This window comes from Diadema antillarum, unplaced genomic scaffold, assembly GCF_040938485.1.
Source record: "Diadema antillarum isolate AM-2024a unplaced genomic scaffold, OU_Dant_1.0 seq00001373_RagTag, whole genome shotgun sequence".
NCBI classification, from domain to species: Eukaryota; Metazoa; Echinodermata; class Echinoidea; order Diadematoida; family Diadematidae; genus Diadema; species Diadema antillarum.
Window position 1 is genome coordinate 355,102 of NW_027272134.1, and position 25,942 is coordinate 381,043.

General features: G+C 37.5%; 1 protein-coding gene across 1 annotated transcript; it reads right to left on the reverse strand.

Moving 5' to 3' along the window:
- Window positions 1-11,080: 11,080 nt before the first annotated feature.
- On the reverse strand, window positions 11,081-22,372 carry LOC139708802 (uncharacterized). The gene is made up of 3 exons (XM_071620753.1): window positions 22,300-22,372; window positions 12,318-12,806; window positions 11,081-11,320 (listed from the first exon to the last, which is right to left on the reverse strand). Exons 2-3 carry the CDS (start codon window positions 12,783-12,785, stop codon window positions 11,081-11,083), a joined length of 708 nt encoding a protein of 235 aa, XP_071476854.1. The 5' UTR covers window positions 12,786-12,806; window positions 22,300-22,372.
- Window positions 22,373-25,942: the final 3,570 nt, after the last annotated feature.

The window sequence follows — 25,942 nt, forward strand, 5'->3', positions numbered from 1 at the left end:
TATAAAATGGAGAGAAGTATTATGGAATTAAGAAATGTATGTACAAGACAGTATAACTCATTCCACAAGGGTTGGGGCAATATATCCATGTACCTGTTACTTGGGTTTCTAAAAATGAATCCATAGACATGTTTGAATAAGAGTATAATGGGTGATATTAATTTGAAGATTTTGTAACGGCATATTAAACCAGCATAATAAATTTTGACACATGGGTACCCCCATTGTGGAATACTTATAAATACAAAATACAAATTAAAGGGATATATTCCACAGATTGACTTACTCAGATAATGGTATCCGTGGGCATGTTTCCGAATAACTCCAGGCATGATGAACTACTAAGGCACTCGCACTAACACCATAGGCACATATATACACTCACTAAGATGAAGTTAACATGTGAAGAGTTGATTGGACATGATTGTCAGTTAGTAAAATAAATCCCCTTTGGCCACTAATAGATCCATTCAAGTAGGAGAAAGTGAGAATGGGGACAGCATTAATCAATAGCACTACTGCGACAGCTGGCGAGGTAGGCAAGCTTGGGTTCTCCCTCCCCTGGGTCACTGGTGCTGAAAACTCAGTATGTGTTCGACTCCAGGCTGAAGTCTACGCCACTTGTTGGATGCAAAGCTTTGGTCCAAATCCATGGCTGGGAATTCCATCCAAACACTCTACTCCCTGCTGATCACCACTGGTAAGGACTGTACATGACTTGATACATTCTTGCCTCAGCTCCTATGAATGACTAAAAATCACAACGATTTTCTCCCAGCTCTCTGAGACTGCCGACACTCAAGCATGATAATGAGTTGATGGGAAACAGCTAGTGGCTTCACATGTTGACAAGCACCAGTCGTCAAAAATTCCCAGGAAACGCCAACACAAAGCCAGCCAGTCACATGCGCCCGTCAAAGAGAACAGAGCTCTGGTCTCCCTCCACCACTAGCACTACACTTGCCTGGTCCCAGTCAACAACCACCGCAGTTCCTGTACCAGTACTCAGAGAAAGCAGCCGAGGGGGCGGCCGGCAAACTGGTGAATGGTGCTCGACACGGCGCTCACACCATGAAACGGGGACACCATTGTTGACACTCTCGAATCCCCAGGATTTCTTCACAGCAAACAATGGTGCTCACTTACAAGAAAACGAAGGCTATGCTTTACAATGTGAGGGGGGGTGCTAATTGCCTTGCCTAGTCTCTGTAACTAGGCACAGGTTGTTGACATTTATCTGATGAGAGCATTGATTGTTTTCTCAGTCCACTGTCTACAGGCATCAAAAGAAATGGACAGAACTATCAGACCTCCTAGCAAAAAGTGATCTCAAGTACAATGTACTCTAATAAGTTCAATGCTCAAACACAGTTCTCTTTGTACAGTTTTCTTAGATGAGTCATAATTATCTTCAGTACATTTTATCATAATCAGTTATTACTAACTTGGCAGAAAAAATTAAGTCAGGTTTGTGGCTATGCATCATGTAACTGGTAATCTTCATTCATATCATAGGCCCATCGACATCACATGGATTAACTTTACCCTAAGTTAGTCCCAGGATGAAGTGTTAACAAACTGATATGTTTGATTCCATCTGCGGATATATGAGTAGAATTCTACATGAATTAAGTCATGTACAAAAAATTGTAGTACATATCAAAAAAAGAAATAAAGAAGCACACTCAACACACAAGACTCAAAGAAGGTGATATCATCTTTGGTGTATCAAAACAATTCCTTCGACTGGTCACCTGCACAGCCAGTACAGTAAAAACAAAAATAATAATAATAATAATAAAATAAAAAGTGGGTCTTCAAACTAGACTAAGCTTTGAGAACTGCACACAATGTGTCTTGGCAGGCTATCATGAAGAACAGGAAGCTCAATGGTTTCCTATCCAACTCTTTGTTCTCATTCCACGAAAAATTAGCTCTGACATTAGGTGCAAGGTCTTAGGCAAAGCTGATTAAAATTATCTTGTATTAACAGGTCTTAACCCTATTCTAACTGGGAGGGTCAAATTGATCCCCCCTCGACATTTCGCGCCATGATTCCGCAACACGTAAAGATTTTGCTGCGTCGTTTCATGACTTTTTTCATTGAAGTCTCCCACATATTTTGAGACCAAATTTGCGACATCCGCGTACACCGTTCTGAAGTTACGTAATGTTTTGCATATGTATGTCGACCTGAAAACAGCTCAAATTCATGATATCGTGTGCAAATCCAATGCAAATTGTTGTTTTTTTTTTGTTCAGTTGATATAAATTAGATTATTTCAATTTTTAACCATAGAAATTAATCAATTCTAATGTAGATAAGCTTGAAAAAGTGCCTGCAACAAATTTTAGCAAAAAATATAGAAAACAAAAGGTCAAAAAACAATAAAATGCATAAGATATTAACAAAACAATAAAAAACAAAAGAAATTGATTTTGATTGTGCTATTTTTTTACAAGAAAATTGTTTGATGTGTCTTGATGTTCAATGGCATGCTATAAAGTTGCACAGGTAAAGAACGGGTCAATAGCTGTTCTCATGGAATAGGCGAGGTGATTAATGCTAAAAGGTTGAAAGTTGACATTTAATATACAAGCATAGCATTGTGACATATCGTTGCAAATGTATGCTTTGTACCATCCAACATTTTGACACAAAAATTAAAAAATAACAAATGGTGTCTCAACTCAATATGCATTATTTCTCTTTTAATAAGTAGGACCATATAGCTCAAATACAGTGTACCTGTTATCAATATCAGACATCTAGAGTTTTCACATGAACATTGCAGCAGCCCCCTCTGCTCCTCTCATAGAGAGGCTTATTAATAAAAATAAGAATAGAGTTTATCGTGAAATATATTCAACATGTTTCTTTTAAATGCCTTAAATTAAATTTGTAATGCCTGAAATAATGATCTGATCATGAATTGTATTATCTTTGTCCATCCTTGATAATAGCTACTGAGCAATTCATGATTTGATTTTGATAGTATTAGTATCATCTGCTGAGAACCAGGTCCATTGTAAACCATATTCGTTTTTGGTTCTCAAACGACAAACAATTTTATAATTGCATTTTGTAACTAGAAAAGCACTCTGAGAGCGCAGACCTCCGCCAAGCAGCTACTTTCCACCAATGATCTTGCTCTTCCCAAAGAGATTTTTCTCCTCACCACCATGGGGAAAAGCTCTTTGGGCTCTTCCATAGAGATCAGTGACTTCCACACCCATAGATATACATGCTGAAAAATCTCCCGATTTCCCAATTATAGAAGCCTTTGTTACTGTACGTTATAAACCCTCAGCTGCGTGGCACGCCTCTCGCCCAGCTGCAGAAACTGGAGCACGCACTTTAGTGCGCGTTTGAAAACCTCAAAAATGCGCAGCTTGAACTCCCAAGTTCATTGACCCTACCTGTCAAAATATCAAAAATATTCATAAATTCCCCCCAAAATTCTCGGATCACTACCAAAATTTAATAGTTTGTTACCTGTGTCATTCTCAACCTTTCCTGTAAGTTTCATCCAAATCCGTTAACTACTTTTTGAGTTATTTTGCACAAGGACAAACAAACAAACAAACCAACAGTAACCAAAACATAACCTCCTCCCTTGGCGGAGGTAATGAGGCGCCACGAGCACCGAGAGGTGGACCTGTGCGCTATACAAGCAGCCACTATTATTGTTATTATTAATTCTTATGAGGCAAAATGATAGTCTGATGGAAGAAATGCATGAAGGGATGATTTCTGCACAATCAAATTTTAATGTGTTGACGAAACTTCTAGAACCAAGTCAAGCTAATCAAACCTGTTTAAGAGACTACCTGTCTACAGAGGTCACCTGTCAACATCTATGATGGTCCAACCCATCCCCCCCCCCCCCCCCCTCCCCTGGATCATTATACTGGTAAAAATATGTGTCAGTTTGTTTACTTTCAAAGAAAAATTATGACTAAATATGATGGCCATGATCAATGAATTAAAGTAAAGTAAGCAAGTAAGTAAATAAGAAAGCATTGTGGGAAAATCACCTTGCAGAGTCTGAGAATGGTTACCCTAATTCACAGTCTAATCTATGCATATCCACTAGTGTGGAGTGGCACAAAAGTTAGCATTTTCACAGGAAGGCTATTTCAGATAAAGTACATGGAATTCATTACTATCACAAATGAGAATACCATAGAGAAAAGCTGCTCCTCAAAAAAAAATTCATAAATGATAATAATAATCATTATCATCATCATCATAATGATGATGATGATGATAATAATGATAACAATAATAATAATAATAATAATAATAATAATAATAATAATAATAATAATAACAATAATAATAATAATAATAATAATGACAGGGGCGGATCAAGGGAGGACCGCAACCGGCGCACGCCCCCCTTTATTTTTTGTTGAAACAAAAGAAATAAAAAGAAAAAAATGGGGGGAGGGGTGCGTGTGCCCCCCCTTTAATTTTGTAAACACGCCCCCTCTTTACGGAATTCCTGGATCCGCCCCTGAATGATAATAATAATGATATTCATGAAAATCTCCAGATATGTATATGCTCCACTTGTTTCCATGTGAAGATGAGGGATTGGCTTCAATACTTCACAAAGGGATCTTCAGGACCTACTGTGATAGCAAATACTGCCCTCTTGTGTCATAAGATTGCCAAGTAGTGCTTACCTCCAAATAATATTACAAGACATGACTCATCCATAATGCATGCACAGATCATCATACATGATACTGCAACTTCTTGCTAACAGTGATATGGGAATAATACATTTTGATGGTTGAATAATACCTCTTACAAGGAGAATATAACATGCGGATCATATGTTTTGGTAAAATTTACAATTACACAAAACAACAACCACAGACTTTGAGATCTAGATAAAAGGAACACTACCTTGGCATTAGGAAATATAGAAAAAAGTCAATAAGTTAAAAAATGACAAAATTTTGGAATAAAGTATAAGCCACTGTATGAATCTTTTTTTTTATTTCAAAATCATAGAACAGCTTAACCCATTAGTAACTGAATCGCCCGAGACTGCCTGTCCACTCTTTTTTTTAAATACAGTTTTATGCTTTAGTATTTTTATTGTTGTCATAAAGAATATCAAACAATTTGAAAGAGGTCAAAGGCCAACAAAAGTGGTGTATGTCAGAACTATTTCTGCGACAAACAAGATTCTCCGTAAAGTCTTCATAAGCTTTCAAATGAACATAACTTGTAATAGACAAAAATAAACATGCAGTGATCTACTGTATTTTGCATAATTTAGAAAGTTGTAGAAATGAGAGTAATCTTGCTGTACTTTCCAGGGAACAATAGGACACTATGTATAGAACCTTCAGTTGATAATGGGTTAAAAAAAAGAAAACACTTTCCACCCAGATACTGTATAAGCTGTTATTTTCACGAATTTCGCGAATCTCAGTTGGATCGCGAATTTAACAACACGCGAAATGTCTCCACGCGCTAGGGTAATAGCGCATTTACGTTATATTAGCATCGGCGTCAGTTTGCAAAAACAACATCTCGCGAAAATGTCTATGACCTCCTCATTCGTGAAAATATCTGTACACGAAAATAACAGCATAATATACAGTATCCCAACTCGGCTTGCATTGCTCACAGGCAAAATAAGCTTTCATTCAATTGGTGTTTGCGCCCTTGTAATCACGAACACACTGTCAAAGTTACATTTTTGTTACTAACACTGAGAAGCAGACTAATAAGTAAAGCACAAAACTCATTACAAATTCAAATCCCATGAATAGTGACGATAAATAAGTAAACTGTGAAGCATGCAGATATGAGATTTACTGTTCAAGACAGGCATTTGACAATTCCAATTTCGTGTAAGATTCACTCTTTTCTTGGGGGAGGGGGCTATGGAATAGAATAAAATTACAGGGCTTTGTGTGTGTGTCCAATGTGTGTCAATCTTGCAAATCAAATGCAGATTTGTAGGATGTCAACTTTCATACACCTTTGGTACATGTAATTGCCAGAAAAGAGAAGTGAAATGGTATAATTTCCTTGTTAAACTAAAAAAGTAAACAAATTCAGTAATGAAATAAACAGCAAAACATGTAAACAGTGAAGGTTTTGTATTACCTCACTGGTAGCTAGCCTTGACATTTTTGGCATTACATGGACTTTAATTCCAATCAAATTTCCTCTCAGCATGCAGACAAAGCCATAAATAGATTTGATTAGTTATTGCTCAATTTCATACCACAAAAGCCTACGTCTATATGCTGTAAATAAACACCAAATAGACCCAAATCAGTCTTGCTGCCAAAAAGTACAGCAAAAATCACAAATTTCCTTGTGCATGAAACTTTTGTAAATTTCATGAGGTGCCAAGATTCACGAAATTTCATTTTTTTCATTTCATTTCAATTTATTTTCATATTTCTCACATATATCACAATAAAGTATATAAATACGAAAATTATACAAAACATAATTCAGATGAGACTTCATCAGAATGTACAGAAGTTTGATTTGGTATAAACACGAGGTCTGTATGCATGCGAATTACACTGTGGTCATAATGCGAAAAAAAATATGATGGGGCCTGCGTAAAAGCATTAGCTTGTACAGCCGCAGGTCCCGTGAGTAATCAGATTAGGGGAAGTTTAAAGTACGGATGTTTTTTAAGACCAACTATATCTGGGGAAACCGATTAAAACAAACAAAACAAAAAATCCAATTAAATATATATCACTAAATAAAAATACAGAAAAACAGAAAGCTGAAAGGTCACATGTTGCAGCAGTGAACAACAACTGCAGAGATTCAAGGGGTGTGTTGCAGAGTATAGAAAATGGCGTAACTGTATGTCATAAATACATAAGTAGAAGGTGGGATAATGAGATTTGTCGTGAATGTAAACAATACCGAAAGCTCAGGAGTAACATTCCAGCATGGGTCCTAAAACCAAGCATTCCGTGTGACCATAGTAACCGACAGCTGTCACGCGCGAGAGTTTCGATAACCGAGTGGAACAATAGGTGCATGAACAGCGCAATAGGCAGACTGTTCAAAAATAGTGTTCATGGTTAGGATCCCGCCGGACTAAGGTGGGATAGACAAGGGGTAACAGTAAAGAGCAACAAGAACTATACACTATGCATGCCGCACAATGTAGCTGCTAAGAAGATATTGCTTCAGTTTTCGTTTGAATGAGGTTACAGTGGTACAACTTACAAGTTCCATAGGGAGTTCGTTCCAATATTTGGGCCCAGCGAACATAATGGTTTTTTTCGCGAAAATTGTTCGGGTACGTGGAAGGTGATATGCGTAACGTTGATGAGTTGGATAATCATGAACTGTATAATTTCTTGTAAACATTTGGGAAAATACGTCTGGTAATTGGCCAGTTGAAAATTGAAACATAAACAGGCCGACGTTGTAATAAAATAACTCGGGAATTTTCAAAATTTTATTACTTACAAAAAGTTCGTTCGTGTGGGATAAATATCCAGTGTGGTTAACAATTCTAACAGCTCGTTTTTGTACAAGAAATAACGAATCGATAAGGTTTTTAGAAGCATTTCCCCACGCCAGAATCCCATAGTTGAGATAGGGAGATATCAAAGTTGAATATATGCTCTGTAGAATATTACTTGGAAAATAATAGCTAAGTTTGTTAAGAACCCCGGTATTTCTAGCAATAATTCTGCTTACATAATTAACATGGGTTCTCCAAGATAAATCACTATCGATATGAAGACCCAAAAATTTTGTATTGTTGACCTGTGACAGATCAATGTTGTTTATCTTGACAGAGAGAGGTAACACAGGTAGCGAATTACTGAATAACATATACTGAGTTTTATCAATGTTTAAGGATAATTTGTTCGCAAAAATCCAAGATTGGACAGAAACAAGTTCTTTATTTATTATGTTTATAAGCGCATCAGGATTTTGATGAGAGAAGAACAAATTTGTATCATCTGCAAAGCAAACGAAGGAGAGAATCTTAGAGGAGTTCTGGATATCATTAATATATAAAATAAAAAGAAGTGGGCCTAACAAGGAACCCTGTGGAACACCACAAGAAATCAGTTTTGGTTGGGAATCGTGACCGTGAATACTTACAAATTGTTTTCTATTCGTTAAATAATCAGTGAACCATTCTAGCGCCCTTCCCCGAATTCCGTAATGATTTAACTTATAAAGTAAAATGTCATGGTCTATTGTATCAAATGCCTTGGAGAAGTCAAGGAAAACACCGACAGTGTGAGAAACATCATCTATAGCATGAGCTATCTTATCAATAAACTTGAGTAATGCGTGAGTTGTACTATGTTTTTTCCGAAATCCAAATTGAGATTCAGTAAATATTTTTGCCTGAAGAAAAAAATTAAGGGTGCGTTTATACACAAGTCTTTCGAGTATCTTTGAAAAAGAAGTTAAAAGAGAAATGGGGCGATAATTATTGACACGGTCTTTTCGCCCTTTTTTAAAAATGGGAACAACTCTGGCTACTTTCATTTTTTGAGGAACTTTACCAGTAGACAAAGATTGATTGAAAATATAAGTAAGAGGCGAGATTATTTCATGAATCACATTTTTTACCAAGAAGTTTGTGATTCCATCATATCCCGAACTTTATATCCCGAAATGAAAATGGACGCTTGAGTTCTTGTCTAAACTGTACGCATTGAATGGCAATTTGCGAAAATTCCATACCGCGAAAATGGCCGTCAGCTCCAATTAGCAAAAATTTTGTGCCTCAAATATTTCAGGTTTTTACAGTTCATGCTACTGCAACTGCAAATTCCAAATACAATGTAGCCTTCCTAATGATAGAAATGTGAAGAGACTTCTTTATGGGAAAAATCTTCTAAAAATAAAAGTAAAACATCTAGAAAGTACTGTATGTGAAGAGAAATCTGATACTGCATTTCATGCACAGACAAGAAGATGCACTTTACAAGGTGATCACGATCATAGCCTTTGCCTAGATGGCAAATGCATATTCAGGTCACGTGAGCATGCATTAAATTTTGTATGACATGAACGTGGAACAGCAGAAGCGCAGAATATTTAGTCACTCACAGACATGCATGTTTGCATGCTCCTTGCTTAAAGTCAGTGGCAGGTTTGATGTTATACACCAGTGTAAAATTTGTCCCCTCTCATTTCTAAGCAGATTTTAAGCCAGCTGTTCATGCGCACTATACACTTTGTGAAAGTCACACTAGCTTTCCAGGCTGCATTGGATGACATAGTGCTTACTCCATACAGTGCTGGCATGAGATGTATGAGTACATCTTTAATTATCGTAAATGGTAAACTTGCCTTATGAATCAAAGAATGTGCTGTGATACACTTGCACTTGCACTGCATCAATGCGGAGCACTCACAATCGTGTATCATTTGTGTACTACAGTACTGTAAATATACAACATGAAAATGAATTTACCAACACCATATGTAACTAACGAAGAACATCTAAAGCTACAGATTAAAATATTGACCACCATGCTACTAAATACCACACACGACACAAAGAGAAACACAGAATGCAACTACAGTTTCACAAACCATGTGTAAAACACTTACTGAATAAGCTGTTATTTTCGCGAGGGTTTTATTTTCACGAATTTCGCGAATCACATTCGGATCGCGAATTTAACAACACGCGAAAATGTCACCATGCGTTAAGGTATTACAGTGCACTTGTGAATGCCTCTGTGTCAATTCGCGAAAACAACATCTCGCGAAAATGTCCGCGACCACCTCATTCGCGAAAATATCTGTACGCGAAAATAGCAGCGTATACAGTATTACACATGAAGAATATCTACACTACAACACAACCACAGGTTTCACACGAAAACCACTATTAGAAATGAAGATAAAACATGACTGACTCTTCCTATACACGGACAGACTACACATGGTTTCAGTGTGTTACCAAGCAAACTGCAGAGTTCGTCTGGTGTTCCCCTTGCACCACGTCCTCTCCAGTGGCGGGCCACGACAGCTTTTGATGCACACACAAATGGTCAAGTAGTTTGTGGCACATTATTGAGGAAAGCTATGTGTCTGAACCTCACAGTGCACTCCTACTGGATACATTCCTTTTCTTGTATTAAACATTCTAGTCAAAATGGAGGCAGCATACAATACATGCTCTCCCATCACTTCTGTATTTCTACATCTAAATCAAGAACTTTACGTCTCAGACAAGATCTAGAAGACTTGGAGGAAGAGGTTCATATCTGTTATAAGATGTCCTTCTTGTTGTTGTTGTTGTTGTTGTTGTTGTTGTTGTTGTTGTTGTTGTTGTTGTTGTTGTTGTTGTTGTTGTTGTTGTTCAGATCTGACTGATATCAATGCATCATCATTGTCACATTATGTGAAGTTGATGCTATGAAAATGGGTATCTGACATAACACAGAACAGACTTTTGTACAGCATCATGCTACAACGTTACATATTCCTGTGTTCTGAGAAAAACATTTAAAACTATGTGGTGATCTGGTGTCAGTGCGGACACGCCAAAGATTCAGAGGCCAGGAATATACAATACATCGTAGAAGGGAAGGTTGCTGTGGACAAGAACCTGTGAATATCCCACCAAACATTAACGTCCATCTCATTATGACATCATGAAAATCGGTACAAAAATAGCTGCTTTGTTTTGATACTCTGGATGAGTCAACTGGAGGCACTACAATCTTTGCTGTTGGAAGCATGACAAATAGGAATACAGGTGAAAAGCAAAAACTTTAAAAACAATGAAATGCAATTTTAAAAAATGCAAATTTTTTGCAAAAATCATGTCACGAGCATAAATTTCCACTCAATACATACATATCAGTTTCCACAGCAAAACTACTCAGTTTATAATTTGACAGGATTCAAATCACCTCTTTTATATAATACACCAAATAACTGCAGTCAAAGTGTTGTTGAAAATTTATATTATAAAATGTCAAAACTACCAAAAGAAAAAAATGATAATAAACATAGACAGAATAGCATGGCTGTAAAAAAACAAACCATGATTATGTTTGTAGGGCAATTTGCATTCCTTAACTAGTCACATGATAATACTCTGCAGAATCCATTGAGATTCTCACCTTCTCTGACCTTTGACCCATATCCCAGCTTCTCGATGACCCCCATCACGGCACTCCTTGTCACACTTTGGGGATCATGGACGACGTGAAGGGCGCCATCGCTTGAGACACTCAGACTCATCACTCCGGGACACTCGCGAACCTTCTCCAAGACACAGGCAGGCAGCTGATTTCCTCTCAAAAATTTTCCCTCCACCTATTAAAGTTGTTAATATTACCCCATTCACAGTAAGAATATAATGTGATTAAAACCTGATCAGGATCTACTGCTAAATTAGCGTAGCTTCCTTAACTATCATGTTTAACAATATTTGGTCTGCTTTTTAAAAATCAATATTTGGTACTTTTTTTACATGTATTTGGTCTGTTTTTTTGTCCATCAAAAACGAGAAAGTGTTTTCGAAGTGCACGCTACATTGTACATTGTTTTAAAATTATGAGTCAGCATGCATAATATGCTAAATTTACATTCTTAACAAAAATATGACTTTTGCCATCATCAATTTTTTTTCATACTGCATCAATTTTTTTTTTTTTTTTCATCCTGCATCAATTGATTTTTTTAAAAATCTGCATTGGTTGGTAGTCATTACATTAGCCTTGATGTACATACATTTAATAATATACACTTAAAACAGTATTCTGTTATTGATGCCACTGGCATTTCAATGAATTTGATAGAGATTCATGTGGAATTGTGCCTAAACAAGAAATGTGAGTGCTTCGCAGGGATGGAATGCTATCACATCAAACAAAGCCTGCTAGCAGATTGAGTTATAAATTTAATTCACTTCCTCTTTTTTTTCTCAGCTGTTCCTGAAAGTTGACACAAACTTCTTTCACTTCTTTTAGTCTTCATCCAAGATATGAGATGTAAGAAGCATTTTGTAGAGTAAAACTTAGAGTAAAATCTTGACAGAGACCTCTCACATTTTTCCTTGTTCATTCTATACCCTCACAACATGGAAACTCTTTTGGGTGACTAATCATCGAGAGAATTGTTATTTTCCATTCTCCACATAGGATAAGACATAATATGCCAATATATGGCTTCAGCAGATTGGTGCATGCATTATCAACTCATCAATTTGTTGCAAGGTACACATTTTGTTACATTCCAAAAACATGACAGCATTCTAGAAAGGGCCGGAAAGAACAATGTTCTGGATCTGCAGAAATGTAAAAATTCTCACCTGAATGATCAAGTTGAAGCGTTCACACTGTGCATGTCCAGCTCCAATCTCTGGCACCAATCTACCTTCAGCTTCTGAATCCTCAAAGTCAGTCTGCACCTCTACAGCCTGTGAACTCCAGGCACTCTCTCCATCTTTCCAACCCTCTTTGTCGCTTCCTTCACCAGCAAGGGGCGACTTGCAGCACGCACCCTCACCGCCATCGCCTCCGGACTGCCCTTTCCCCCTGGTCATCGGATCGGCCCTCGTTGTCTTCACTTTAGCCACGATGTAGCCCAGGCTGTCCACGGCGCTTGCCACCGCCTCTGCCAACGTGAGGATACAATCGTGGGAGATGGCAACCTTCCTCTGCGGCAGCGACGTTTTCACTGCTGCGACCCCAGGAAGCTTACCCAGTTCGATCTCAATTGTTCGGCTACAGAGTTCGCAGTTCATGTTTGGGACGGCAATCTCTGTGAGTGACACCATGGCTGGCTTCCTCTACCTGATCTGTGCACACCAAAGGCAGGAAAAATAATGCTGTTTAGAGTCCACAAATGAAAGCAATTTAAGTGCTGGAAAGGAAGTGGCAGGAAGCCCTAATACGGAAAATTATTTGGAGAGTCCTAAATTGGCAGAGAGAAAAAAACAAAGAAAGAAGTGGAACATGTAGTCAGTCAGCTACAGAATACATGCCTACTACAGTGTAGCAGCTGCATGTGTGAATCCTCACCTCAACCAATAACATTCCTTTAACTTAGAATTTCCTCGGATATTAACTCAGAATTTCGAATATTAAATTAGCCAACCTCTTCCCTGTACATACCTTGTGAGACCCATCACAATCTCATAGTTACATGTATTTCTCTGATGATAAAAAGAAATTCACTCAATGAAAGTAAAATCTGCAAATGTCTTTCCAAGTCTGCCATGTAACAGTGTCACAGACACGAAAGTGGAAAGAGAAACATGGGGTGAGATTCTGCACGGAGGCTGAATCCCAGTCAGTAATAATGCATATTATAAAATGGGTTCAAGAACGTAGCCAATAGGAAGCGCTGAAATGAGTCACGTGGGCTTTGATTACTTTAGTACCATTGCACTGCAGTACCAGTGCGCACTCAATCAGTTGTTACAAGTGCGTCGCGCGCTACTGTATGCGCTGTCAATCCTGTAAACAACCTCTAGTTCGGGCTGCCGGCCGGCCTTTCTTGTGTGCATAACATATTATGTGGCGTACGTATACAGTACTCTTACGTACAGTACTTACATGTGCAGGATTTCAGAGTGCGACGTGCTTGATTCGACTCTCTCGAGCGAGTGCTACATGTAGCTGACTGGTTTGACCCACAAAGGTACGTGAAAAATCCTGTTAGTTTTCGACCCATTTTATAAAACAAATGATGTACATGGCATTCATATGACATAAGGTCAATTCCAGCGTAACGGATATTACATTCAGACCACTTTTTTGTGATTCAAACCATCACACAGTGAAATTGGGAGTCTCCAAAAGATTCTAATTGAGTTTATCAGACACATTTAAGTATATGTAACGTACACAGAAAATTTCATGGAAATCTATCAAGTGGTTGTTGAGAAATTGCATTTTTAGCGAGCGTAACGGACATGACACTAAATGGACAAGGCATTTTGATCTACTTACCCTTATGAAAATTCCTGTGAATTTTTGGATAAGATGCAGCTGGTTTTGGTCTTGATTAAAGCTTTAGGTCATGCTTTACTCATAAAGTCCTAATTTAGAGTAGTTTTACTGTTCATTCTTTTTTAATAGTTTAAAATATTGCGTAACGGACATGACACTTCGAGTGTAACGGACATGACAGTTTTGTCCACTTTTTGTAAGCTAAGATAATTTTTCTATTACAAGGTATAGCAGATATTTAGTTGTTGGCATAGTGAGGTTAGAACATAGGGACACACATCATAACTGCAATCATGTAATATTTCTTATATTTATATCATTTTAGGGGGGTTAGTTTTTTTATATATTAACAAAACAAACAAATATAAAACAAATTCGCTCCTGCACCAGCTAGCTACAATTAGTGAGAAATTTCCAGTTACTACCACCCACCATAGCAAAACAGGACATATTACTATCTTGTACTATGGTTATTTTTTTCGTAGTGGCCTAATATTTGACACTTTGTATTATACACTAGCGTAACGGACATGACACCCTTGTAGAGTGAACCATATTTTCACTTCTTTGTTTCAAAATAAAAAGATTAAAATAACTGCACACTGCTAACTACATTATGTTCTTGAACAAAACATCAAAAAGTCCTTTTGTTGCTGGTTTCAGTGATCTAACAGCTACTCTAAAGCATATGGAGTACAATGCCCAGAGTACCACAATGGCATACGTGTACAACACAAAACCAGGTCTCCATATCTGTGGATAGGCAAAGAAAACAGAACGAACCAGATCTGTATGAAATAAAAAGTTTGACTTCAACATCATTAAAATGCACTCAGGATTGCATCAACTTTCATGCAATGAAACAGGACCACAAAACTGTTTGCTACCATTATCAAATTAGTGTTATCATCTGAAAGAAATAAGGTATCATTTCTGCAAAGTTCTTTCATTTATCATTAATGTCATTCTTGGAGTAGAATCATCCTCTGTTATCCAATCTTGGATAGACTATTGTAAAAACTTCCACTGCTAGTACCAGTACTTTATCACTGTCAACAAATGCTTTCTTTTCTTGGCTAGAAGTGAATGATGAAGCCCCTTTTTTTCTGAGAATTTTCACAACATATAATCCATTTCCATGTAGAGTGGCCACCTGGGCAACAAAGTATTTCTTGTTTTCTTCACGGCAAATTCAACTCATACAAATTGTATAATCAACTTATTGCTTGCTCAGGCACTTCTTGAGGCTTGCCAGAGTGGTGTACTGGTTACATTATTCTCACCAGCTTGTGAGTAGGACTTTTTGAAATACTGGATGCTTTCCCTACCAACTGGTTGTAACTGATTATACAGTGTACCTTTCAGTGGATAAATATCTTCTCATAGCATCTCAAAATTGTGCTTTGTGTACGATGCTGTGTGCTGTCATATATACCGGTATATCCCTTGGCACAGAGGTACATCTAGTTTAGTTGCATTGATGGAATGGATCTAGGCAGCATTCAGACCGACTTTCTCTGACAATAGAGCTACATGTACTTTCAACACGCTAAAGCAAACAATTCCATTCTCAGCCCTCTTGGCAAGTGATATCTCATTAATGCGCCACTGAAGGTGTGGATTTATAGAGTCATAGAGATGAGAGAGGTACATGTGGTATAGATGCAGTACAAACTTTTTGTTTTAATTATGAGGCAACACCATCATTATAGACATTGATGCTGGTGACATTTGGATTCTTTGTTGCTGTATCATCAGTGCTCATGCTCATTGGATGCACAAGGATCTATTTGTGCAGGAGTTCCTGGCTGTTGTGTTGACTGTTAAATGTGGTCTGCAATGTACTTATGTAGAAAGTGCTCATTTTAAGTACTAAAGGGAAGGCCAACAGTGAAAACTCCATTGTCTAAATACTCCTTGGAATGACAGCTACTGTTTATCAGTCAGGATTACAAGAGGTGGGAATGGATCAAACTGGTGTAACAGGGTAGCAAGATCATCTAAAATCAACAGTCTTCCAGTGGCAGAAAGCAAAGTATGCTTGTTTTTGTTTTATTGAGTGATGTGCAGACTTAATCATTTACTCAAGTATAGAAATGTCCTACTATTCTCAAGCAATTAAAACTAATCACCACCCTGTTTCCCTAGGCCACAGTGTTATTTCTCCCACTTGTCTAATACGAGTTGTCATGTCCGTTACGCAAAGTGTCATGTCCGTTACGCCATTTACAGGAAAACTAGAAGTGGTATAGAAAAGTGGTTTCCACACATGCAAGGGGATTCAATCCTAACATAGAAAATGAACTTGCAGCAACTTTACACTAATTTCCTCTTGGCTATGAAAACTTATAGTAAAAAACGTAACGGACATGACGCTTCAAATGTTATAGAAATCACACAACTTTGAGGATCAATGGGTCAAAAACTGATGAATGCTAAGGAAGTTGGTTGTGATTTTCCGTTGATATATACACTGGACTATAATCTAAAAGCTGAACAAGGCCTCTAGGACATATCTGGCCTTCTTTAGAGACAGGAACACTAAACTCTTTAAAAATAGCCAAATTTTTGTGTCATTGCAACACATCATACAGTATTTTCATTGACTGAGAAAAATACAAAATTTTGTAATGACAAAGATGCGACTAGTGAAAAATGAAAATATATATGTTACTTTTTCAGAATATTTGAGAACTTAAGTGAAACTGAAAACTTCATTTTTTTACTAAAGTGAACATTTCTCATGGAATTGCCCATAAAAATATGCATCACCTCATCTTGCTGTAAAGACTACAGCTACAACCTATGATCTACAACGATCAGCACCGGTACTCTCTAAAGTCTCATCCACAAAATCATTTATCTATTATACAAGCACTGCATTGTATCTAGATTAAATTTCTTGGCGGAAAATTGAACAAAGAAAATGGGATTCCATCGGGATGGAATTTTTAGATTAAATTTCACTAAACTTGGCACATTGTGAAAAAGTAATCATATGGAAGTTCCCACTGATACAATATCTAGCGATCTTTCTTTCTAGCTTTTTCCTTTCATCCGATATTTGTTTGAATGCCACAAAAAAATACCACTTTACCAATAACTAGACTCTAAAACACACACAGACACTCCACAGTCAGAGCAATATGTGATATACATCAACAGTAAATCAGGGTCATCAGGGTTTTTAAAAAAAAAAAATCTGGCCACAAAGAGAAATCTGGCACTCGCCCTCTATAGTTGTAAGTAAGCTGCGTTTAAATACAAAGTCCCTCACTGAATAAAGGTCAATGTCTCAAGTGTCCATCGTATGGCCTTTCAAAGTTCATACTTTTCTTTTGTTTATATTTCATGGATCACAGGCACTCCCTTGGCCCTGATTATTATCCAGACAGCATTTAAGACTGTAGTCATGTTTATGATACATTCCATCTGCTGTGATTTAACATTGATTAAATGATTAGAAGTCATAATCAATCAAAACTATCTACTGTAACTATTTCTTCATTTTTGCTCCATTGGGGAATGTATGATTCAGGACAGCAAATTTTCATCAACTTTATGCACTGCAAGGACAGAATATTCCAAAATAAAAAATTACGCACTGCTGTAGTGATTGTGGGTTGTTCTTCACGATGCTGTTGTACATGTTGGAGATACATGACAATGTGAGGCTCAAATTAAAAACAGTGTTCAGAAATCAAAGTATCCTGTCACAAAAAAAAAAAAAGTTGGTTGACCTCAGCAATCCAGCATGTATGTGCTGCCAGGTCTGTAAAAGAGTGAAAGTGACATCCTCTACTAATTACCTCCGCCAAAGGGAGGAGGTTATGTTTTCGTTACGGTTGGTTTGTTTGTCCGAGTGCAAAATAACTCAAAAGTAGTAAACGGATTTGGATGACACTTACAGGAAAGTTTGAGAATGACACAAGTAACAAATAATTTAAGTTTGGTAGTGATCCAAGAATTTTTAGGGAATTTATGAAGGATTTTCGATATTTTGACAGGTAGGGTCAATGAACTTGGGAGTTCAAGCTGCGCATTTTTAGGTTTTCAAACGCGCACTAAAGTGCATGCTCTAGTTTCTGCTAGGGCGAGGCACGTGCGACTCGCAGCTGAGGGTTTATGATGTAACAAAGGCTTCTATATTGGGAAATCGGGCGATTTTTCAGCATGTATACCTATGGGTGGAAATCACTGATCTCTATGGAAGAGCCCAAAGGGCTTTTCCCCAGTGGTGGAGAGGAGAAAAATCTATCTCTTAGCGAAGAGCAAGATCACTAGTGGAAAGCATAGTTGCTTGGCGGAGGTCTGCGCTCTCAGAGTGCTTTTCTAGTTGATAAAGCATCCAAAGTTATTGCAGAAAGTTTCTTGAACAAGAAAGTAAAACCTCACCTTAAATGATGATTTTTAACTCAAACATATAACAGTGCTAATATGTTGATCAATATAGTTGATACATGTATCAACAAATGACTGCAGAATTGTATTTTCATTGAACAAAAGATTTTTAAAGATATTTTTATCAGCAAATCAAATGGGGTGTTGTGATGGGATACAGCATCCCCTCTTCTATTGTCATTATATGTGGCTGCAATATTTGTATTGCCTCTTTCATGAAAATAGGGGAAACTTTTTTATTCTACAAATTGTACATGCAACTTCAATATTTCTTCAATTCTGTTTGTTCACTTTTATCTCCTGTTATCATTTAGAAGTCAACTGAAGCACTTATACACACTTGGCATTACAGCTTAATTGCCTTTATGGTTCAAAGTGCGTTCTGTGGTGCTACACAATAACAATAACACTTTTGTATTCCTGTCTTGATTTCCTTTTGATTGTTTCTGTTTTTTCTTTTATTCTTTCCCTTTTTTTCATACTATATCAGCCATAATATAAGCACACACGTGAAAAAAAGCCTACTCAATGTATGATAAAAGTCAATTGCTTAGTTAATGTTGACTGTATTGCATGTGCCTTGAAAACAATTACTTTAAGTGTAAGGGCCACGTGACCTATTCATACTCAAACTTGTCAATGAAAGATTAGCTGATAGGGGCAGATAATGAGTGTTTGTAAGGCTGCTACATACAGTCGTTATCTTTATTATTTCCAAACATTTGGCACAACATCCTGCTGGCTGGTTGGTTGACAGGCTGGCGACGTCACGGGCTCAGGGACAGCACTGCAAGGTTTACCCTGCCTAAAAGGGATGAACCCATTTTTCATCTTGAAAAGACGAATTCCATATTCCAGACACACAAAAATGCATCCATATCTTATGAATCATACTTAGTACAAACCAAGATTACAGAGACTCCAACCCCAAGCACCTGCTGATCTGGAGATTCTCCCGCCCGAAACCCCAAGCAAACGGGAGACTCCAAGTTGATGTGTGCGAAGCGCAAAGTTCCTAGGATTCTAGATGTTCTCTGGTGCTATCTAAGGCTTATTTTTTCAACATACGATGAAAATAAGTAAGAAATCCTTTCCACCGTGAGACACAGAGCCAGGGCGGGAGAAATCAAATCTCAAACGGGAGAACGGGAGATTGTGTAAAAATAGGCTTTCGGCGGGAGATCTCCCGTCGAAAACGGGAGAGTTGGAGTCTCTGAGATTAGCAGTGGTACTTACAATGTGTACAATCTTGCTCTTCTTTCTGTGACAACATTGTTCACTTGTAAGATTGTCATTGTTTGAGTGCTCCTTAGTGGTACAGTAGAGGAGATGCTCAAATACATGTAGTTTAAACTCTATCAGGGATTCCATTGCATCAAAACAGTAAAACATCCAATGGTGCAATAAAATTTGCCAATAGACTCCTTGGGTAAATGATAAATTGCAAGAATCTGAAATCTTGCTGAATTACAGGACAAGCATAAGAACTTCTTCTTGGCAGAAGCTTGCATTTGTAATTTTTTTTATTCTACACTAGGTAAAAGAGAGTTTGAAGCTGAAGGGTTCTTTCAAGAAAGATCTGAGGAATAAATATCGACAGCTGAATGGACAAGTTAAAATACAGACAAACTGGCAACCCAAAGACATACTAATGCCACCCTGGCAGCACATACAATTGTAACAGAGCCCAACATCATGCCTCACCTAGGGGTATCACAGTTCTGCCAGAGTATGGGCAAACAGTAAAAATCATTGTTTTATCTTTGGAAAGAGAAAGAAAAGAAATGACAGGAGTATGATTTCTTTTTTAAAGCAAAGAAAAGATGACTGAAAAAGTGGCAATTTCTGCATTACTCGGTGACAAAGATCACAGACTGCATAAATCTGATCTTAAACTATAATTATGTGAATACCACAATAGACATCCTAGGGTAGTGTTCTAGTGTAACAGGGAACTGACATCAACATAGCAAGCCAATTCCATACAGATGAATAGAAGAGACGGCAAAGACACCCAGAAAAATAAGAATAGCTGACAATGCCTGGGCTGGGGGCAATAATAACGGCAAATAAAATATGGTAATTCTTCACTAATACGGTATTAAAAGAGGCAAACCTCCAAGAATTACACAATGACAGTAAATATCTTTTCCAGCCACTCAGATTCTCTAGAGCTCAAATGTTCATTATACATGTAATCAATCAGTTTGGACAGAAATGGACTATTAGCGGAACCAAATGTTCACCGTATCCTGTTGTCAATAATTGGACTACATCAGTATGTATTCAAATTGACACAATTTTTAGTATTTAAGTTGAAATTTAGCCACGATACTATCCCGTACGAGACCCCAATCCTACAATTTGTATTAACCGCAGCCCAAACGCTTTGCATTCGAGCTGGTCGCAGTTAAGCGTATGTATGCTTACACACATGAAGTTCATCACTAAATTGAAATAGAGAGAACTCAGAAAATCTAAATGACTGTAGAGTGCAAAATATGTATAGTTTGTGCAGATCAAAGACGGCAGAGTATCTAGGTGAGATGGATGAACATATCAATTTCAATGGCATATTCCATCGAAATGTGAAGAAAAATGATGATAATTGCACTAACAATAATGATATAATAATAATGATATCATAATGAAAATTTCATTATCATTATTAACATTATTACACACAAAAATATTGTACATTGCTTATTGTACATTGTATCCTGAAATATACATGTACATTGTACACTACAATTATCTACAACGTGGAGACTGCATCAAATTCTTCTTTCAACTCAAGATCATTCATCATGTTCATACAGCTTGTATTGTAAGACCTGAAGTTTCAGCAACTTACACAGGCACAAAATTCTCAAAGAAGAATGTCTTCTTTGTTAAAAGACTTCTTTGTTAAAAGACATATGATAAAGGTAACATATTGAAATAAACATTTGGGTGAAAGTGGTAAGTGGATGCAATAACTCTTATAACTATATCAATGCAGATTTTGAGATAGTACCAACTAAAGAGTGCAGCCAAATATGGTGTTCCATAAAATTGACCAAAAGATCAGTCTGTATCTGGTCGTCTGGGTTATGTTCTGTGGAGACTGCGTCTGGCTTCACGGAGGAGAGCGCCAACGTCAAAAAAAAAAAACAAATAAATAAATAAAAGACTCCTCCGGACAGAAGGATCTCTCTGTTTATCAATAAAATTGCCACTGTTATTCTTACTCTAACGTTAGTGTTGAGTCAATTGTTATTCAAAGTTTGTCTTGGTTTAGTTTGAATAATTTACGCTTTACTTTTCTGGTCATGCGACAAACAACAAAGTGATACGTTTGTAATTGTATCATGAAACACATGAAGATGGTCCATTGAGATGTAGATTTACATGTATTATGGAGTTCATGCATAATGTAAATTTAAACAACACCCACATTTAAACAAAGGAAAGAATTCCATATAAAAAGTTTAATTTATGTAAAAATTTTACCCCCACTAATCTCATATAAATTTAGGCCTAGACCTACATTCATTGTATGAGCTTCCTCTGAAGTCCGCACGATCATGAGAATAAATGGCAACATAAATCAATGAATGCTGGTTTAAATAATAACTATGAAACATCCGATTCGAAGATTTCGAATGCACATGGATGGCTATCGGAGCTATCTAGACTAGAGCTATATCTTCTATGCAGGGATGGGTTCCAATTCCACTCACGATGCGTTTTGTAACGACATGCGCTGAAACGCGTGCGGGTGTGTTTGTTAATGTATTATTGTTATTTTGTCATGGCACCGCCACATAGAACTGCTACGTCAAACGTCAGCAAAAAAAGGCATTTGACATAATTACTCATGTCTATTTTTCTCAAGATTGCGTCCTAAAAAAAATGTAAAATAAAACAAAGGAAAAATCAGAGGTCTACTCTTACCGCTGCCCTCTTTGAATATGAGCGTTTTATCCTTTCCGAGTCAAAAGGATGTAAAATTGCGGAATCATCAAACGTTCCGAGTTGCAGTTGTAGATTCTTGACCATACGCTTTATAATGCGCTCTCTGTTTCCTGCTGCATGCTGCGCTTTGCTGTGGACGGCACTGCGCGGCACGGACGTACAACGCAGTCCGAGCGAATTTTTTGTTGTCGTGAAACCATATCATGTGATAAGTCACATGACTTTGCTTGACGTCATAACCTACCACCTGACAGTCAATAATTCTAAGTCACCTGACAGTTGAGTCTTTATCGCAATTTATGCTTGCTGTTGCATGCATGCTGTCCATTTATACCTTGCACATTGTAAGTCTTTTTTGTGAATAGTTTTCACGGCAGGACTTGACACTAGCGTTTGCCCGCTTGCCCGGGGCCACTAGAATTTCATACCCGGCAAAATACGATCATAAAATAAAGGGGAAAGGGATCTTCCAGCCAATCTTGCGAGAGGAAACTCGCGTGATTGCTATCAAAATACACCTCGCGCCCGATTACTGTGTGAGACTAGTGCTGGGCTGTTGAACTTGGGGGGGGGCAGGGGGGGCGGCCGCCCCCCCAATCCAAAAAGTGGGGGGGCAAAACGCATTTTTGCCCCCCCAAAAAGCCCCCCCCCAAAAAAAAAAAAATAATAATAATAATAATAGTAATAATGATAATAAAGATAAATGAATAAACAAAGAAAATAAAATAAATAATGTATATATATATGAATAAAAGGGAAAAAATATGGCTACAAACGGCAGCTTTTGGACTGTAAAATGTCAAAATTTTCAAGCTCGCTCGCTTCGCTCGCTCGCATCCAGCAGTTGAGTCCGGTGCGCCTCCCCTTAATTTCTAAAGCGAAAAGCATAGCTACGACGGCAGTTGTTGGACTCTAGAATGTCAAAATTTTCAAGCTCGCTCGCTTTGAATCGTTATGCCATTCTCCTAATGTTGCTGACAGTAATAGCCAGTAGTTGCGCCCGATGCCCCCACCCCTTAATTTCCAAAGCGAAAGATAAATATAGCTATAAACGGGAGTTTGGGGACTGTAAAATGTCAAAATTTTCAAGGTCGCTCGCTTCGCTCGCTCGCATTGAATCGTTATGCCGCTCTCCTAATGTTGCTGCCAGTAACTGCCAGCAGTTGCGTCCGATGCCCCCCCCCCCCCCCCCCTTAATTTCCAAAGCGAAAGATATAGCTACAAACTGGAGTTTTTGGACTGTATAAAATGTCAAAATTCTCAAGCTCGCTCGCTTTACTCGCTCGCATTGAATCGTTATGCCATTCTCCTAATGTTGCTGCCAGTAATTGCCAGCAGTTGCGCCCGATGCGCCGCCCCATTAATTTCCAAAGTGAAAGATAAAGCTACAAACCCCAGTTTTGGGACTGTAGAATGTCAAAATCTTCAAGCTTGCTCGCTTCGCTCGCTCGCATTGAATCGTTCTGCCATTCTCCTAATGTTGCTGCCAATAATTGCCAGCAGTTGCGCCCGATGCGCCCCCATTTATTTCAAAGCGAAATATGTAGCTAAAATTAAAACTCCAGTTTTGGAACTGTAGAATATCAAAATTTTCAAGCTCGCTCGCTTCGCTCGCTCGCATTTTATTGTTATGCCATTCACCTTATGTTGCTTACAGTATATAATTTGTCAATCGTTTCACACCGTCATTCCATAATCCATGTAAGGAAAACTTACAATATACCTCAATGACTGCGTTGTTGAATGTATCACATTCCGTAATGTATTGTAGTCTCATTATTGCTCACGCACACACGCACAAGCATACAGACCGTCAAAATTACTTTATGGTTCCCCCCATGTTTCGACCCACCGTACGCCACTTTACATATATCTATATCTATATCTATATCTATATATATATATATATATATATATATTATATATATATATATATATATATATATATATTATATATATATATATATATAATATATATATTATATATATATATATATATATAATTATATTATATATATATGAATAATAGATGTGTGTGCGTGAGTGTGTGTGTGCGTGTGTATGTGTGTCCTCTGGTGTAGGGCTCACACCTGTAAATAATAATAGAATGTCCCAGACCCCTTCACAAATTCGTACCAAAGAGACAAAAATAAAAGAAGAATAAAATTAATTAAAAATCAATAATGCAGTTTGGCAAAAAAAAAACTGAATAGCTGGAGATATTGAGTATGAATTCCTCTACAAACTGCATTTTGGTTGGAAGATGAAAGCTTTTCTCATGGAATTTGAAGGAAGTATATTTCATTGGGCGCATGTACAGAAAATAGGTGATTTCCTGAGTGAAAAAAACTCGTAGTCTGGCTCCATATTGTGGACCCGACAGAGTTTGAGCTGAAGTGCAACCCGCCTTGGGAATTTGATGGATGAAAGGGTATATCTCACTTGTCCAGGTTAGTGAAGATAAAACACCTCATTTCTCCCAGCTATTTTACAGAATTTTCAAATTTTAAATTTTAACGCATGTCTCTATGGGGACTTATTTGCCCGTGTGAGCCCTACAGGCAAGCAGTACCAAACACGCTAACCGATCGAGCCACATGGCTCTGATCTATACCCCAAAGCAGCAGAAGGTACTGGCCAAAGAAGCCAGAGCCATCCTGAGAGGAATTGTGCATCAGCCCGATGTCTAGAAACAGCGCACTTATTTTCAGAATCGCCATCTTGGATTTTATGACGAAATAGCGCTCTATTTGAAAATGTGAATTCAAATCAGCGCGCTACGTACATAATTTATTTATTATTTATTCATGTTTTCTTTAAAAGCAGGGTTGTCCCGTTCAGAGCCCCAATGGCCTGCTTTGCAAGGGAGCCCTGCATCACATACAAAGATTACAAAATCAACGAATTACAGATGATATCGGGTAACATATATACAAATAGAAAACAAAACAAAACAAATAAAAACATAATACGACATAATACAAGTGGTGGTCATATGAAATGATAACTAAATCAAAAGATAGACTGGTGAAGCCGGAGACGTTTCTTGAAAACTGATAATGAAGGGGATGATTGAACGGAAATTGGAAGTGAGTTGAACATATTTACAAGCGGAGTATAATGAGAAGGAACGTTTCTTATTGTCTGTTTTGGCTTAGGTAAATATAACTGATCTGTTAGGACATGTCTGGTAGGATATACGTTACGTCGGGATACGCTTACAAAGATAAGATAGGCCAATATACAATACTGATATTCTAATCTCTTTTCAATGGATTGCAATTTAAGTGTATCTAGTAAGCTAACTGTTGATGTTTTATAATCTGCATTTAATACCATACGAGAATATTTATTTTGACATATTTGAAGTCTATGGATGTTCTTCTTAGGTAAGGATCCTCACACTGTGCAACAATAATCAATATGAGGGAGAATCAAAGAATAATATAATTGAATGAACATATCTTTTGTTAAGCAATGCTTGATTCTACGTATACACATTGTAGCATACGAAACTTTTCTTATAACTTCATTCACCTGAGGAGACCAGTCGAGGTTTTGGTCAACCGTCACACCGAGGTATTTAAACTTCGTAACATTCTCAAGTCTTCTCTCGTTCATG